This window comes from Chinchilla lanigera, unplaced genomic scaffold, assembly GCF_000276665.1.
Source record: "Chinchilla lanigera isolate Chin_1 unplaced genomic scaffold, ChiLan1.0 scaffold00020, whole genome shotgun sequence".
Lineage (NCBI taxonomy): Eukaryota > Metazoa > Chordata > Mammalia > Rodentia > Chinchillidae > Chinchilla > Chinchilla lanigera.
Genome location: NW_004955421.1, coordinates 4,365,089 through 4,381,910, shown reverse-complemented (window position 1 = coordinate 4,381,910; position 16,822 = coordinate 4,365,089). Strand labels below are relative to the sequence as shown.

Here is a 16,822-nt window from a genome sequence, read left to right as displayed (position 1 = left end):
TGCAGTGGCTGGGAATGGGGAGAGAGAAGGGGTGGTCTATTTGGGGGTGGCGATGCAGGCTTAAGTTATCCGCAGACATCTGCAGGCCATTATGCTATAAAGACAGGAAGATAAGTCTGCTCGGTGCTAATAACCCTAAATGGAAACCAGGAACCCTGGAAAACCTCCACTTGTCCAGGTTTATGTGCAGTGTCCCTTGCAGCAGCAGAAAGATCACAGGGACCGCCATGACATGCCCGAGGGCTCTCAAACTGGGACAGGCACACGGGGATCTTAAAATCAACACTCTTCATGGAAAACTCAAGGAAAAGGAATGAGTTAAAGAGTAACGCAGAAGTAGTTGAGGCCCTGATCTCACCATTTATCCAGCAGAAATAATACCAATCTGGGCCAAAGAAAAGCGATTCCATTGCCCAGACTAGTTTCTGATTTCTTCCTCTATTTTCCACACACAGTGTTCACTCTGTCCACGGCTGGGCCCAGAAGGATCTATCATTAAAGGGTTTTTCTCCCCTTTAAGTCATTGACTTTATCATATATATGTTGCTTGGAAAAGCATACCTATAGTTCTTTTTCTGTCTCTCTTCCTTTAAAAAGCCCCAAACCACTTCTTTGTCGAAGCTGACAAGCCAACATGCCTGCTGACAAAGGCAGGGCGGTCCAGCTGCTGATCCCGCTTCCTACTAGAGACACTCCATACTAACCACAAAATGTATACTTCAGCTCTGCGTAGGGATTCCACCCAGCAACAAAACAAAACACTGCAGAGCCCAGGGTGGAGGGGAAGCAGGGGTCTTGCACAGGTTGTCCCACGTGTGGTTAGCTTCCAAGGTCCAGGAACAAACTGCCAGGAGGATGTATGGAGAATGACCCTGCCCTCTACCCAAGCACTAGGTCCTCAGATGACATTCAGCTTGTCACACTGGGAACAACATGCCAGACCAGGGTGGCTCCTGGGATGCAGATGTGGGCCCCACACTGTGCCCAAAGCCTCCTCCTCCTGCCATGTCAGCTGGGATGGCTTAAGAGCTTATTGCTCTCACGTTACTATACTTACTTCTAATGAAAAGAGGATGGCCCGAGTGGACACAGGCTCCCTGGAGTATGTGTGCTTCATAGCAGAATCAGTTTCTATATCTCTAAGTTTCCCTACTGACCTGCCTTGAGTGGGCCTTGTTCCAATATGGAGATGAGGATGGTGGTTATGAGCAGTTTCAGGAGTCAGACTGGAAACGTTTCAACAGCCATACTGCTGCTTAGTACCTTGGGCATGGTAAATTCCCTCCTTGGGTCACAGGCTCAGAGAAAAACATTGGATGATCAATGTGCCCACCTCACATGGCTGCTGTGAAGATTCACAGCAAGGAAAGGGTAGAGCAGGCCCTAGGAACAGCCCCCTTCTCACAGGGAAGGCACTGAGCTGAGAAGGCAGCCAGCAGACAGTGAAGCTATACTTTTTACATATTGTTCATTAAACTTAAAATATAAATAAATACATGTAAATATAAAGAAAGCACCTAGCACTTAAGTGCTTGATAACTATTTACTGACCAAAACTTTCTCCATGTGAGCTGTCCATTTTTGTCACTGTTCTGTTGGAAGAAAGATATGGACCAGTGCCACTCTGCACACATCCACAAATGTCCTGACTATGCCTCTGTACCGAGTGTGACTTCCTTTTCTCCCATGGGCTTGGCTTGATACCATCAGCAAGACTGAATGCAGAGCTGATACAGCAAGAAAGCAGAATTCACCACTTCCATGTTCCCAACTCTGAGGCAAGGCTAGAGCTTTGACCAGCTCCTGGTTTGGATGACAATTGTGACAACAGTCCACGAGAAATTTCAGGCCTTCCTCTGTGGACCAGTCTCTCTTTAGGTATCTTAATGATATTTCTTTGACTTAACATAGATGGTCAGTAAAGGAGACACCAAACAGAGAAACTTTAGTTTCTCAAGTAGCTCAAATTCTGAGTAAAAATTTGTTTAATATTTTCTCTAGGCCAAATGTATGCCTGAATATGAGCAATATCAGGATGCTATGAGTACTTTTTTATATTTAATCAGTAATATCAGTTGCTTTACTCTTTTACTAGAAGGTGGATGCCTGAAGGCAAGCCCAATGTTGTGCTTTCACAACAGAATACGGTACACAGTAAAGGTAGCCCCAGAACATGGTACACGGTGAAGATTCCATACATGTTCATTGAATGAATGTATACACAGTTACCATGTCATTCTCACACCAATTACCATTGAGTACTGCGGGACTATCCCACTGGCATCGCCATGATAGACGTACACTGCTCCTGCAAAGTCATCCTCTTTGGGTGCGCCAATGGCCACATCTGAGGGAGAAAGACAACTGTGGGTCAGAAATGCCATGTGGAATAATATGTGTGGATTCCTTCACTCCATTTATCATGTCTGAGGCCCCTGATCCCAGAAATTCTTGGCTAACCATTTAAGCACTAAATTAGGCACATGATCTCTTATCAGAAGAAACAAAACAAAAAGAAAGTTATAGGAGCTGACAAGACTTCAGACCCAGAAAAGTTTCTACCTCATCCTAAGAAAAAGCAACAAAACACTGATATGAAGAAATACAAGCTGGGTGTAATGGCTCACGTCTATAATCCCAGCGCTCTGGGAGGCTGAGGTAACCTGGGAACTTAAGGAGACCCTGTATCTGTCTCAAAATTTAAAAAGGCCAGGGTATATTGCTTAATGCAAAGCAAATATCTATATATTGATATATAGATATAGATAGATAGCAATATCGGGATGATATTGAAATAGATTCCACTCTAATCTCTTTCAGAGAGGGGAATTCCATAGACAATGGTTATTGCATAACTGAGAAAGTCAACTCTATCCCTACATAAAGGAAATTTACAGAGTGCAATTAATTTCCCCAAAAAGAAAAACCAGTGTTACTCACACAAATGACAGCTCCTGGATCAAAGCCTAGGAATTTCCTACTCTTTTCTCTTTGCTTCTCAGAAGAGTCATATGCCTGAAGAAATGTGCTTAAGGGCAGACAGTATGCATCCCATGACCTCAAGATAGAGGTTCACGTGTTTTCCCTCTCCCTCTCTCTCCCCTTTCCCCATCCCCCTCTCCCTCCCCTTCCCCATGGGATGAGGTAGCAAAGGAGCCCAGACACCCAACCTAGGCCAGAGCAGAACCCTAGCCTTGGGGATATGGCTCACCCAGCCCCCAGTGTCTGTACACTATGCATACAGTGAGGGAAGAGGTATTTAACAGGACACAGTAGAAGCCAATGGGCTGTAAAGGAGCCTAGGGTCCAAGCAGAAATGGACATTAGGTCCTTACACCTCCTCCCCTATACTGAACTTACAAAGTCGCTACTATCAGGGGAAAAAATGTCTACTTTGTTTTCACATATTTCTCCCAAAACATAGCAGACCATTATGGAGCATCTAGGACTTAGAAACAAAAAGAACTGGCGGCAGGAGAAAGCTCATCAAACTTCTCAGCCACCAGAAGCCAGAGGACTCGTCCTGATGTTGGCTTCCACTGCAGACGCTGAGCTGATGAGAAAGAGTTGTGCAGAAGCAAAACTCCAGTGGGCTCAGCACTCAGCTCCGGGTATGTACATGGAAACATCTCTAAGAGTCTCCTCACTCCCCATAAAAGTGCTGATGGACTTTGCTCCAGAAGCAGATCATGACACCAGGACAAAGTCAGAGGGCAGCCTGCCGCTCTGACACGGGGTTGCCTGCTGCTCCTGGAGGAGCTCTGCACTCCAGAGGAGACCTCGCTCACCTGAGAAGCCATCATCGTCAAGATCCCCCAGGGTGGCGATGCTCTCCCCAAAGTGTGCGTTGTAGGCCCTGTCCCCGGTCAGAGCCAGTTGCTCCTCAAGGACTCCCTGGGAAATGAGACAGAAGAAAAAAATGAGAGAGGAAAAAACAGAGTGAAGAATTTTTTTTTTTAATTTAAAAATTTAAATCTAGAGCTCAGAGCTCCTAGATCACACTCATTGACAGGAAACACCTAGGCAGAATCACAGGAATCCAAACTTCTCTCTCCCCAGGGCAAAATGAGTGCCTTCTCCTCTGTAGCAGGAAGATCTCCAATAGCTGAGATGTGTTTCGGGGGCACGGAGAGTGTCACACTGGCCAATGACTACAAGTCACTGTCCTCACACTGAACAGACTACCAAGGTCACCTACTACACGTCCCTACAGTATCCCCTCAGCTTTCCTTAGGGCATAACACTATTGCCAAAATCGTTTTAAACAAGAACATACTTTTTCTCTTTCTCTCCTGTGCTTTTCAATACAAGTTCATAAGGCTGTTTTGCAAGGTACATACTGATAGAGGAGATCATAGCTATGAAAATTCAGGCACCCCATATGGACAGGGATAGATAAATCACTATGCTCACTGCCATGTGTAGCTCAGACTCAAAATTCCTGAGCAAACACTAACTCACAGAGGGAGAGGGGTCAGTGATGTACAGTGGCAGTAAAAATCACCCAAGAATACCCACTCTGCTTCCAACCACTGGGCATGTGAATACAGAGCTGAAATGCAAACTGATGTTTTGAGAAGTAAGAATGTCTAAACCTTCCCCAGCGGAGAGACACTCTGGACCCACCATACACATACTGGCCATCCCATGAATGTCTGGTTTTTCTCATGACCAAATCTTTCACTATAAACACAACTTTTGACTTGAAAACAATAAAGATGTGATGATTTCTTGAGTCAGTGAAAGCCCCACCCCAAAATACAAATAAGAGTCATCCCTCAGTGTCTATGAGGGTAGTGCCAGGACCCCTTGGATTCCAAAATCTGCAAGTATTCAAATTCTTTATATAAATTGTCATATTTGCATATAACCTACATACACCTTCCTGTGTACTTTAAATCATCTCTAGACTACTTATAATATCTAATAAAATATAAATGGTATTCAAATGGTTATTATACTATATCACTTAGGGATTAGTAGTCTGTACATGGTCAGTACAGACAATTCTTTTTGCTGCCATATATTCCATATGTGGTTGGTTGAATCTGAGAAAGCACAACCCATAGATCCAGAGGGCTGACCGTATGTGATTTCTTCCTAGTAGTGTGAGGAGGGAGAAGAAATAAACAAAAGTAACTGATTCCTTCTGTGTACCGAGCACTGTATATCCATCCCCTCATTTATGGATGTTCCCACTTTGCAGATAGGGGACTGAGGCACTAATTACAAGCTACTTGCTCACATCACACAGGCTACAAATTGGAAAAACCAAGATGCATACTCAGGTCCATCCACTCCAGCATCATCACTTTTTTCACTCCTCCATATTACCTTATAGTTATTAATCCAATAGAACATGTTTCTTTTTTTTTTTTTGGCACCGGGAATTGAATTCACAACCTCACATGTTTGCAGGTAGGTACTATGCCACTGAGCTATATCCCTACCCCTTAGAATATGTTTCAATAGAAACAAAATACTCTGGAGCTTAGGAAAATCATATAGTATTTAGTTACACTGGGTTAGGAGGTAGGGGGAGGCCGCAGGTGGTTGCCTCATGCTCAGAGGAAGTCTTGGGGGAATTATCGTGCTCCAAGAGTGCACTCCCTGACTTGATCACACAGTGAGACTGTTGGGTCATGCATTTTCTTCATTTTCCTATACATATAAATGGCGGAAAGTCTTTGACTGTCCATTATTCTCATCTACAGAATGACCACTTCATTTCTCCCTGTCCCCTACCCCTAGAATGTCAGTGGGGATGCAGGTGTCAAAAGGTACTGCCCAGGATAAACAATTGACATTTTTACAAAAATCAATAGATTTTCATACACCAATAAAGAACTAGCTGGGAAAAAAATCAATTATTAATAAAAAAAACAATTTCAATCACAAGAAGGTTGAAAAAAATACAGAACTGAGGAATCAGCCTAACCAAGGAGGTGACAGACCTCTACAATGAAAGTTTCAGAACACTGAAGAAAAAAAATTGAAAAAACTAGATAGAAGATGAGTAAACTTCCAATGTTCATGGATTGGCAAAATTAATATTGTTAAAATGGCCATAACACCAAAAGTGATCTACAGATTCAATGCAATTCCCATCAAAATTTCAATGACATTCTCCACAGAACTGGAAAATAAATCCCCAAATTCATATGGAAACAAAAAACCCAGAACAGCAACACAAATCTTAAGCAAAAGAAAAGAAAGGCTGAAGGCTCACAATATGCAATTTCAAACTATACTACAAAGAAACTATAACAAAAACAGCACATGGGTGCTGACACAAAATATATACAAACAACAGAATAGAACAGGGAGGTCAGGGGTGTAGCTCAGTGGCACAGCACTTGCTTGGCAAGCACAAGGTCCTGAATTCCATTCCTGGTGCCAAAAAAAGAAAAAAGACAAGAGAATAGAACAGGGAACACAGAAAGTGGAACATGGCAGCATAGGCCTATAATTCTAACACTGAGTTTATAGGGGCAAGAGGATCACAAGTTCACGCCCTGTTTCAAAATCAAAGACCCTGTTTCAAAATCAAAAATGAAAAAGGGTGGGGATGTAGCTTAATATCAAGGTTCCAGGTTCAACCCCCAGTAGCCTCCTCCAAACACACACAAAGCAAAAAACAGAGGACACAGAAACAAACCCACACAACTATAACCATCTGATTCTTGACAAAGGAGTCAAAAACAAACACTGGAGAAAAGATAGCCTCTTTAACAAATGGTGCTGGGAAAACTGGATATCCATGTGTAGAAGATTAAAATTACATCATTCTCTCTCACCCAGTACCAAAAAAATCAATTCAAAATAAATTAAGACCTATATACAAAACCTGAAACTTTGAAACCACCCGAAGGAAACACTTGAAGCCATAAGCACAGGCAAAGACTTCCTGAATGAGACTCCAACAGCACAGGAAATAACAGCAAGAGTCAACAAATGGGACTACATCCCACTGAAAATTTTCTGCACAGCAAGGGAAACAACCAAAAGTGAAAGACAGCCAACAGAATAGAAGAAAATCTTTTTCCAGCTATTCTTCTGACAGAGGATTAGTATTTAAAATATAAAAAGAACTAAAAAACACCAAAAAATAAAATAGGCCAATCAATTAATAGGCAAATGAAATATATAGACACTTTTCAAAAGAAGTACAAACAGCCAATAAGTATTTGAAAAAAAAAAATTCAACACCTTTAGCCACTAGGGAAATACAAATCAAAACTTCATTAAGCCAGGTGTGGTAATACACGCCTGTAATCCCAGCACTTGGAAGGCTGAGGCAGGCAGATCACCATGAGTTCAAGGCCAGCCTGGGCTACATAGTCAGAGCCTGTCTCAAAAACACACACAAAAATATATTTATACACAAGATAGTTAAGATAGTTATATACCTAGTTTCTCTTAGTTCATTGAAAGAAAAGGTTTGTGCTAATACTGTTTGGACAAGATATGCCTCTATATCTTGTATTCTGAATAACTACTATGAAGACGACAACATACAATGTATTAATTATTATAACTCTCCTACTAACCTGTTTTGAAAGTGTTTTATTTTTTTCTCTTTAAAATAAAAAAAATTAAAAACACACACAAAAAAGTAAAGACAAAACAAAACAACTACATTGAGTTTCCATCTCATCCCAATCAGAATGGGTAGTATCAAGAATATAAAAAAAATTTTTTTAACCACAAATGTTGAAAAAGATGTGAGGGGAAAGGAACCCTTGTACATTTCTGGTAGGAATGTAAATGAGTATCGCCACCATAAAAATCAGTATGAGGCTCCTCAAGGAAACTAAAATTAGACCTACCAAATGACCCAGCTATATTGTTCCTTGGTATATACCCTAACCAACTGAAGTCAGCATACTAGAGGGATACCTGCATACCCGTGTATACTGTAGCACAATTCACAATAGTTAAGATATAAACCCAGCCTAGATAACCATCACCAGTTGAAAGGGTAAAGGAAATGTGTTATAATATATAGTGGAGTATTTGGCCACAAGGGAAAACAAAATTCTGTCATTTGCAAGAAAATGGATGGATATGAAGACCATCATGTTGAGTGAAATATGATTTTCTGTGGTCAAAAAAATACACTGTTTAAATTTTTAAAATGTATTACAGTAAAAGACACATTGCCAGTAATCCTCCTCAAAATACTCCTTGCTTCAAACAAATTTATCCCATTATTCTTGCTATTTTTTGAAGCGTTCTAGAAATCCTTTCCTGTGAACGTCTTTAGTGGTGCTGTTGTGGCTGCCTTGATGTCCTAAAAAGACTAAAAATTTTAACTCTCATTGTCATTCTGACTGGAACCACCACAAGTTACACGGTGCCAAATCCAGTGAAGAAGGTGAATGCGGTCACACCACAATGTTTTTGTAAGTGTCCTTTCCGTTGATGGTACTTGGCAGCAGAATTCACCACGCTGGACTTGGTAAGTGCTTCAGAAAGTGGCACAAATGATTGAGTAAATGTGTTTTGAACCAAGGGGGGGGGCGTATTTTAAAGGGGATTCATAGTAATGAATACTGCAAAATTTACTGCAATAAATTTTAATTTAATAATTCACCATGTATGTTGACCTTGTAAGCCAGACTCATAGACAAAACATGCCAGTTTTGAAGCCATACGCAAATCCCAACCTTACCACTTCTCAGCTGTGACCTGGGCCATGTAACTTTACCTCTCTGGGCCTCAGTTTCTTCATCTGAAAACTAGAGACCCTTGATATCATATGTGTATCTCACTGACACCTTCATAGAAAGCAGGAAAAACAGTGCCTGGTACACAGTCAGTAGGTTTCTCCCTGGCCCCCGTATATTTGCAGTTTTAACACTATATATGACTTTCCAATAATAGACGGTTACATGCCTCCACAGCAGAATTAAGCCATTTTACCTCCTCTGGGTAAGGTGTTCCTGTATGCATCCAGAAGAGACGGTACTCAGTCACTACTGGCTGGAAAATGCCCCTCCCTCCCCATACTCCATACCTGCATTTCCCATCGTACTCACGTTTCCGCGGTTGATGTAGACGGCGACCTGCCCCTCGTCTCTGACCTCAGAAAACATGGGGGCGCCCACTAGCAGGTCAGAAAGGCCATCCCTGTTCAGATCAACTGCGCATAAGGAGGAGCCGAAGTAAGAGCCCATCTGCAACCAAGTCGAGTTGCAACAAAGTGTTCAGTGTCTGCCTTTGCACACCAAGGCCTGCAGTGCTCTGGCTCACTAGTTTCAGAAAAACTTGCCTCTGGCCTCTCCAAGATTGCACCAGCTAAGCTACCCCTCCCATCAGAATGCCCAAGCAAACAGTTGTGTACCCAGCACACATGGGCCTTTGATCATCCTGAGACTAAAGCTGAGGGCTTGAGTGCCCCTTTCCAGAAGCCCTATTAAGTAGGTAAATAAACTAATTCCTGGAGAACAAGGCACTGTTTTTAAAAACATAAGCTGAGGTTACAAATCCAGGTTAAAAGCGTGATAAAGTGCCTGTACATCAGATACTAGACAAGGCCAAGCAAGTAGAAATGTGACATTTTACAACAGAAGGAAGACAGGAAAATAAATGCTGCATGGGAAAACAGGGTATCTTAACCCAGTCCTGTGTGTAGCTAAAGACTGCTAGCAAGGCATGAAGTAAAGTGACAGAAGAAGGTACAAGTCATAAGACTGATGAGGGAACAGAGCCAGTTATATTGGCTCTTTAAACACAGCTTAACCCAGTACCCTTTACTTTAAATCTGGGATCTCAAGCCCAAATACCAATGGGATCCAGGCAGGTGGTAAAAAAGATATAAGAAAAAAAAAACTAACAGCGCAAGCATGCTTACAGATGGCAAGGGATGTTTCTTCAGTGTCTGGGTGGCAACAGGGAGTGCTGGCGACAGCAGCAGACTGGAGCCCACAGCCCCAGCTAAAGGAGCAGCTCCCACACAGCCGCAACTCTGCCACCACAAGGAAGGCTGACCCAGAAGGGCCAACCACCCAATTGTCCAAGAGAAGCCAAAACTCTAAAACTCTGTTAGAAATACCTATTTTTAAATGCTGATAATTTAATGCATAATAAAAATGATAAATTAATACTGTACAGACCCCCCCAAAAAACTTTTGTAGGCTGTATGCTCCCTCAAAGCTGCCAATGTGTGCCTCTAACAACAACCACAAAAAAGCACTATGCTTCTAAAATAAATGTTTTCAAATAGAAGTGCTCTGTCTCTATTGACCCAAACAAGCATTTTCTCTTGCTGTTGAAGTATGCTGGCAGATGACCCAGGGGAGTTTGAGAGGTGGGGGGCACTCCAATCTACTCCCTGCAGCTGACGCTGGCACGGGAGGACTTTTGTAGTGGCCACTCAGAAACCCTTCCCTAGTCACATGTCAAAGCCAGTCGCCCATTCTCAAGGGTCACAGGAGAGGTTTGGAATCCTAGAGGGTGGGGAGGACAGAAGCCAAACTGCCAGGCACTAAATCAGTGGCCTTGCCTATCTCCTTATCTGGATTTTAGGAAAAGAAACTGGTAAGACACAGGCAGCACCCTAAAGAACAAAGCCAAACACTGCTCTCCCTGGCTGAGGCCCGCAGGAATTGTTTCATTCCAGTGGGCTATGTAACTTGGCATCTTCAAGGGTGTTAAATCAAAAATTCCTGTATGTGGAGTTTCTTAACTTTTGAAACACAAACACTTCACATAGTCAGTTAATTCAATGAAACCTCAATATGGCAATGACACGCTTTAGGGTGAGGGTCCCTCGGACGTAACTTCCCATCAGCCTGAAGTACGGAGGAGTGTGTCTGCTTTAATGTCTGAATTGCACACATATTAATGATTTCTTATGGGTACTATTTGTAAGATGTCAATCAATAAAAACCAGAACCAGTTTTTTATTAGTGTTTTTCCTTCCTAATGAGAAGCCAAGATACAATCTGACCAAGCACTAGCCAAACAAAAACAGAAGTAAACTGATGATGGCCTAGTTGGAACCCTCCTCTTTGTGTGTGGCTCCAGACCCAGGGGTAAAGCTAAAGGCATCCTTTGAAAGTCCAGGGTCGTGTCCTCTCCTTAGAAGATAATGGAGAAGTCAGAGAGCCAAAAATATCTCATTTCTTCTGGCACAAAGCAGAATAAGACCGACAAAGGGACGTTATGGCCTATTTTAAAATCAAAGGAAGTACTAGGAGAAAAAAGTAAAGGCCAGAGGGCTAGGAGGGTGTGGCAGGCTGGAGGGTAACTGCAGCACAGGCAAAGTTTCTAAAAAGAAGTATCCTAAAGTAAAGGCCAGGTACAGGGGTACGGAGCTGGAGGGCAAAATACCTGTGCCCTTCTGCCTCCACCTCAGGGAACCTGACATACCTTGACATAGAAAGAGCATTCAAACCCACAGGTAAGCACATCTGTCCTGGAATTTGACCACACCGAGTCCTCAGGAAGTTTGCACAGGGAGTTCCTGGAGGTTTCCCTAAATTCCCCTCACATGACCCACTCTCAAATCCACCCCTAAAACCTGACCCAAGTTGGGCTCAGGTGGTGGCCAGGTAAGTTATCATCCATGGGTCTTAAAAAGAGAGGGCACAATCATATTGCTAATTATGCCAGGACAGCAGGCATTACAGGAGCCAGTCCTGAGCAAAGGTGGCAGGGTGTGGCAAAGGAAGAGGAAGGCACAGGAAGATGCTCAGAAAATAGGACAGTTGTGTTTCAGCCCCATGACTCACTCTGCAGAATCTTTTAAACTTATGCCTTCAAACCCAGGTAATCTGAAATGTGGAGGGCGTTTGTTTCCACAGCAGACACATTTACTCATGTGCTGCTTTTTGGAGAAAGAGCTAAACTGTTTAGGTGAGGAGTATTCAGGCTTTCTGTGCTCACTGGGACCCTTTGTATCACAAGTGGCATGTAGCGCTTTCTTTTCTAACCTTAGGCTTGGAAAACCTTTTCTGCAAAATTGCTCCCAGTCCCAATGTTGTTGCTGTGGGGTTTTGGAAATGTTAAAATAACACAAGCTAGCACCATTCTCAGGGAAGGTAGAATTGCTGTGAGGAGAAATGCAAAATGAAATTAAGTGCTATTTTTTTAATTCTAAAGGTTATGGCAATTGTATACTAAGTGCACATATTATTAAGGTTTCTAAATTAAAGTGGTGCGTGCCTGGGGTCCCAGCTACTCCAGAGGCTGACACTGGAGGATCACTTCAGTCTAGGTGTTTAGAGCCAGACTAGGCAACATAGTGAGACCTTGTCTCAAAAAAAGTAGGTAAAAAAAAAAAACACAAAAAAGGTCCAGTTGTAAGTGAGATTGTTGGAATACAGTTTACCATCCTAACAACCTAGAATGACTGTAGGCTGGCATAAGGCAGATTTAACTCAAGTCAGAAAGAAAATTGGGCAGGAAGAATGTAGTAAAGGAAGGAAACAACTACTTTCCCCCGTGTCTCAGAGAAACGATAAGTAAAATCACTCTTTGACATTCTATCTTCTAGAGTCTCCTTCCCACATTTCAGGCACCCTAGGCTTCTTCTCAGAGCCCACAAGGCCTCCACCAAAACCAACCTCCAAATTACCTCACATACCCCCAACCCCATAGGGCAGCAAATCTCTGCCACACCATCCTGCTGATCTAAGCCACACTAAAGAGTGCAGGGCTGAGTGACCCATGAAAAGTTCTGCGTATTAATCAGAAGACTCTGTAACTGGCATAATTTTAGACTACAGTATAGTATGATACAAACCTTCAGGAAACAGAGGAGATTAGGGAGAGGGAACACATGACACAGGCAGATAAACCTCCTCCGGGACTAATGGCAGAGCATCCTCCTGAGCTATTTCTAAGAGGAACTAAGTGGTTTGTTGTTCACATTTTCTCTTTATAACAACAGTTCCCCTGGCAACAACATGAGGTCTAAGGACACAGGAAAAGAGGGCAGTAGTGGGTTGATAAAACAGGGACCAGGAGAAGCATTCATCAGTCTGCATCATTTCAAAGTAATCACCTATGTATAGCAGATCTACTACCAGCACTCAACTGTACCTGCTGTCTCTAGAAGTGCAGGTGGGTTTGTATGAGAGACAGATGGAAGGGGACAAAGACAAGAGTTGGAGAAAAGCAGAGGGAAAGAGCGTGTCACGTTTGGATGATAGTGTCTCGACTATGACAACCTTTTTAAATGCTGTACTATAAATTTGGCTAGGTACTCATCTTGCTACATGATGTCTTCTAAAATTAGCATGAATCTCATGAAATCCGCAGGTTATACAGATTGCTAAGAAAGAGAAAGCACCAGCATGCAGATAGAAGCATCATGTAAACATAAGACACAAGTAGGCCCTGCAAGCCAATTTTCCAAGAGGAACTGACGCCCACATGATCTCATCTCCCATACAAAAAAGTCACTTATTCTAAGAAGCTCACCTTTTTACCTGATGCCTGAAAAATCTTAATTAATGTGCCTGATCTTCGGTCAGCTCTAAAAATATAAACCTAGGGAATGAACAAAAAAAAAATCTAGTTAGGATGAAAGCAATGTCCAGAGATATTTATCAGCATCCTCTTAGAGTCCTATTTAAAAGCTAGGCACATGGCAAGAGTGCCTATGCTGGCTGATATTAATGAAGTAAACATAATTCTCACGTTACTAACTCTGCAGGGGGTATCCGTTAATCCTGAAGTGAAAGTTACCTCCATTACTCCTGAATCACAGAATTTATAGAAGTCATACACAATCTAGAAGCTTCCAAATTATCAATTCCACTCTCAGAAATACTATTTCTTTCCTTAAAATAGTTTCTTTAATCCTATTAGTTAGAGCTTTAACAGATATAAGGCAAATGGGTAGAGATGGGCATTTTAGACCAAAAAAAAAGTCTTCTAAAGTGATTCCACATATATTATAGCCAAGAAATCTAGTTAGATGAATATAAGTTTAATTTGGGAAATGCAAATTTAAACCATTTAAAAACATTAAATAAGTTCCTTTCCTATCAAATTTTTCAGAACCTTTGGTATGAGTATTTAAATGATGAATGCCATTGATATTTAATTTCCTAAATGTATTTCACTGTTCTTTTTCAAGTTAACTTTACAGAAAGACTATCTCATGAGAAACAGAGCAGGGGACCCCTCCCCCAGGCAAGGAACAGTCATAACAGCATACAGGGTTCTGTGCTCTGATACCAGATATGAAGGTCAGAGGCCCATTCTGGGGTCCTTAAAGATCAAATCTATGGGAGCTCTAATCCCTGGGAATGTGGAACAGTCAGTAACTTTGTCACCTCTAACCAGTTTCCCTAGTTCCTCTCAGGTCATGCAACTGTAAGAAGTGCATTCATGTTCCTTTTGTTAACTGGATCCAGGACTCCCTCTGGCTGCCTCTATCAGTTATAAATATCATTCTTGTCCTAAGACCTGACAGGAGCAATGTGGTCATCACAATTATCTTAAAGAGAAACAATAAAATCAAATTGAGTTTTTCTGTAATTATCAAGAAAAGAAAGCCACTGTCACCAGTACAGAGCATCTGCACTGCTGTGAACTGGGAGTAGGCATTTTCACTGACACCATGAAGAGGCTGGTGGCATACAGCCCCTCCCCGGAAGATAACATCAATTCAGCAATATGCACAGTGCTTCTCCTCCCGCCACTTAGAGGAATTCATGTGATTCAGAAAAATCCAACCTTTTCTTGAAGTTATCAAAAGTTCACCTGCTTACAGTCTTGGTTTATCTGGTTTTGTTCTCAAAGGACCTCTCTCCATCCACAAGCACTACAGAAGAGAAAGGGACATGCTCCAGAAATAACAGCAAGGGTTCCTGACTCCTACCCATGAAGATCCACAGAAATGACCCTTGTAAATATTCTTCAATCATGCCAGCCAGCCGGATTCTTTAGTTCCCTGATCCTCTTGGTATCCTGGCTGAAAGCTCCCATTAACAGTGATCTCAGGCCATCTGGGTCTCTATAGAATCCAGATCCCACTTTCCTAAGCCATGGAAAGTACAGCAGACTTTATTGCAGGCCAGCCCCTAAGGGCACAGGGTGGTTCACACCACTGTTTAGTCTTTTCCACCAGAAGACCTACAGACCTTGTTAAAAACAGATTCCTGAGCCATCTGGATCTCTCTCACCAGAGTTCTTGCACCCTGAAGCTAAATAATTAATAAGCATAGTTCTCCACAATTTAGGCCCTAAGAGGCCATGATTCCCCAAGGAATTCATCCCTAGATCCATAGGGTCTGTTCTACATTCTGGGAAGATACTTAGAGAAAGTCTAAGTACTCCCAAGCCAGCCTTGGGCTCCACATACTCCCAAGCCAGCCTTGGGCTCCACAAATCGTGGGAACTCATGGTTCCTCCTAAAAGACTGGGGAAATAAATGAGAATTCAGGCACTAAAAAACCTTCTAAAGATATCTGGAGCATACGCCTATAATCCCAGCACTTGGGAGGCTGAGGCAGGAGGATCACTGTGTGTTCAAGACCAGCCTGAACCACACAGTGAGACCCTGTCTCAAAAAAACATTTTAATAAAAATTTTTAAATAATAAAGATACCTGGGACTAATTTGATTCCGTGAAGCCAAAGCCAAATCTTGAAAGAGCTTAGGAAGGTAAAGCACCATAAAGAATAGTCTTCTAGAATAATGCACACCCCAAATCAACTGCAAAAGTCTCAGAGGAGAATGTGCAGAGAATGAACAGTGTTAATAATATTCACATTTTAACTAAGCTTTTACAATAAACTCTCGAAAGTGACTTAGATGGGGACTGTCACAGCGTCCTCACTGTTGTATCACTAACAACCTATAAGAATATTCAGGGCACAGTCAGTTTGCAAACATCTATAACAGGGGCAGATGCTCCCCACTTCTGTCAGCTCTGTCTCATACCACAGGGTTTTCTCCTCACCTTTCCAATGCCTTCATCCTGCGGGGCACCTCCAACCACATCAGTGCTGGATGGGTGAGAGAAGTGGCCAGCGGTCACTGCATAACCTGAATAGGATGAGTAGAAACAAGGACAGGCTGGATAAAGATGCTCGTGGAAGAAAAATTCACACCAAAGGAAAAAGTTTCTCAAGTATGCCCCCTCTCTGGACATCATACTGCAGTTATTCTGGGAACTTAAATTAGCAGGGAACAAATGGCAGCTGTCAGTCTTCTCATGCTTATATGGCTCATCTCACAAATAGGCATGTTCATATGGACATTGGGACAAAAAGGAGTATTTTCTGAATGTCCTCTTTGGGACCCATATTGTGTTAAACATAAGCAAAGTGTAGAATGTAATGGGTTTGTGTACATTACATAACACCCAGATCAATGAAGTTAACATAAAGGCTTTGCAGTAGAGCACTTGCCTAGCATGTACAAGGCCTTAGGTACACTCCCCAGCACAATAAAAAAGTGAATATAACACACAACCATAACCCAGGAAGTTCACTCATGGCCTGTCCTGGTGAGTATCACCCATAGGTAGTCCTCATTCTGATATCTATCACTATGTACTAGATTTGTCTTGTTGCATGTAGTAATCTATTTCTGTCACTGAGTGATATGCTGTGTTATACATATAGCACATCTCTATTCTCTTGTTCCTGGGTATCTGATTTTAAACTGAAGCGATTATGAATAAAATTGCTATGAATATTTTATATATATCTTTGGGTGTCGTTACTTCTTTCAGTATAAGAGGCTATGATTGATTCTCCTCATATGATTGATTCTTCCATTTTATAGATTTGGAAATGGGCAAAACATGGCAAAAAAAATCCCCAAGATCACATAGCAAGATTCAAATCCAATCTGT

The 16,822-nt window shown here is 42.1% G+C and overlaps 1 protein-coding gene across 1 annotated transcript in view; it reads right to left on the bottom strand.

The window, feature by feature from the left end:
* Itga9 (integrin, alpha 9) overlaps positions 1-16,822 on the bottom strand; it is a gene marked incomplete at its 5' end in the record, with an annotated part of 332,049 nt that overhangs the window by 281,191 nt on the left and 34,036 nt on the right. Inside the window, 5 exon segments of the mRNA XM_013513777.1 lie at positions 2,253-2,347; positions 3,789-3,894; positions 9,042-9,179; positions 13,432-13,500; positions 15,923-16,008. Of these exon segments, the coding sequence (XP_013369231.1) occupies positions 2,253-2,347; positions 3,789-3,894; positions 9,042-9,179; positions 13,432-13,500; positions 15,923-16,008 (494 nt within the window).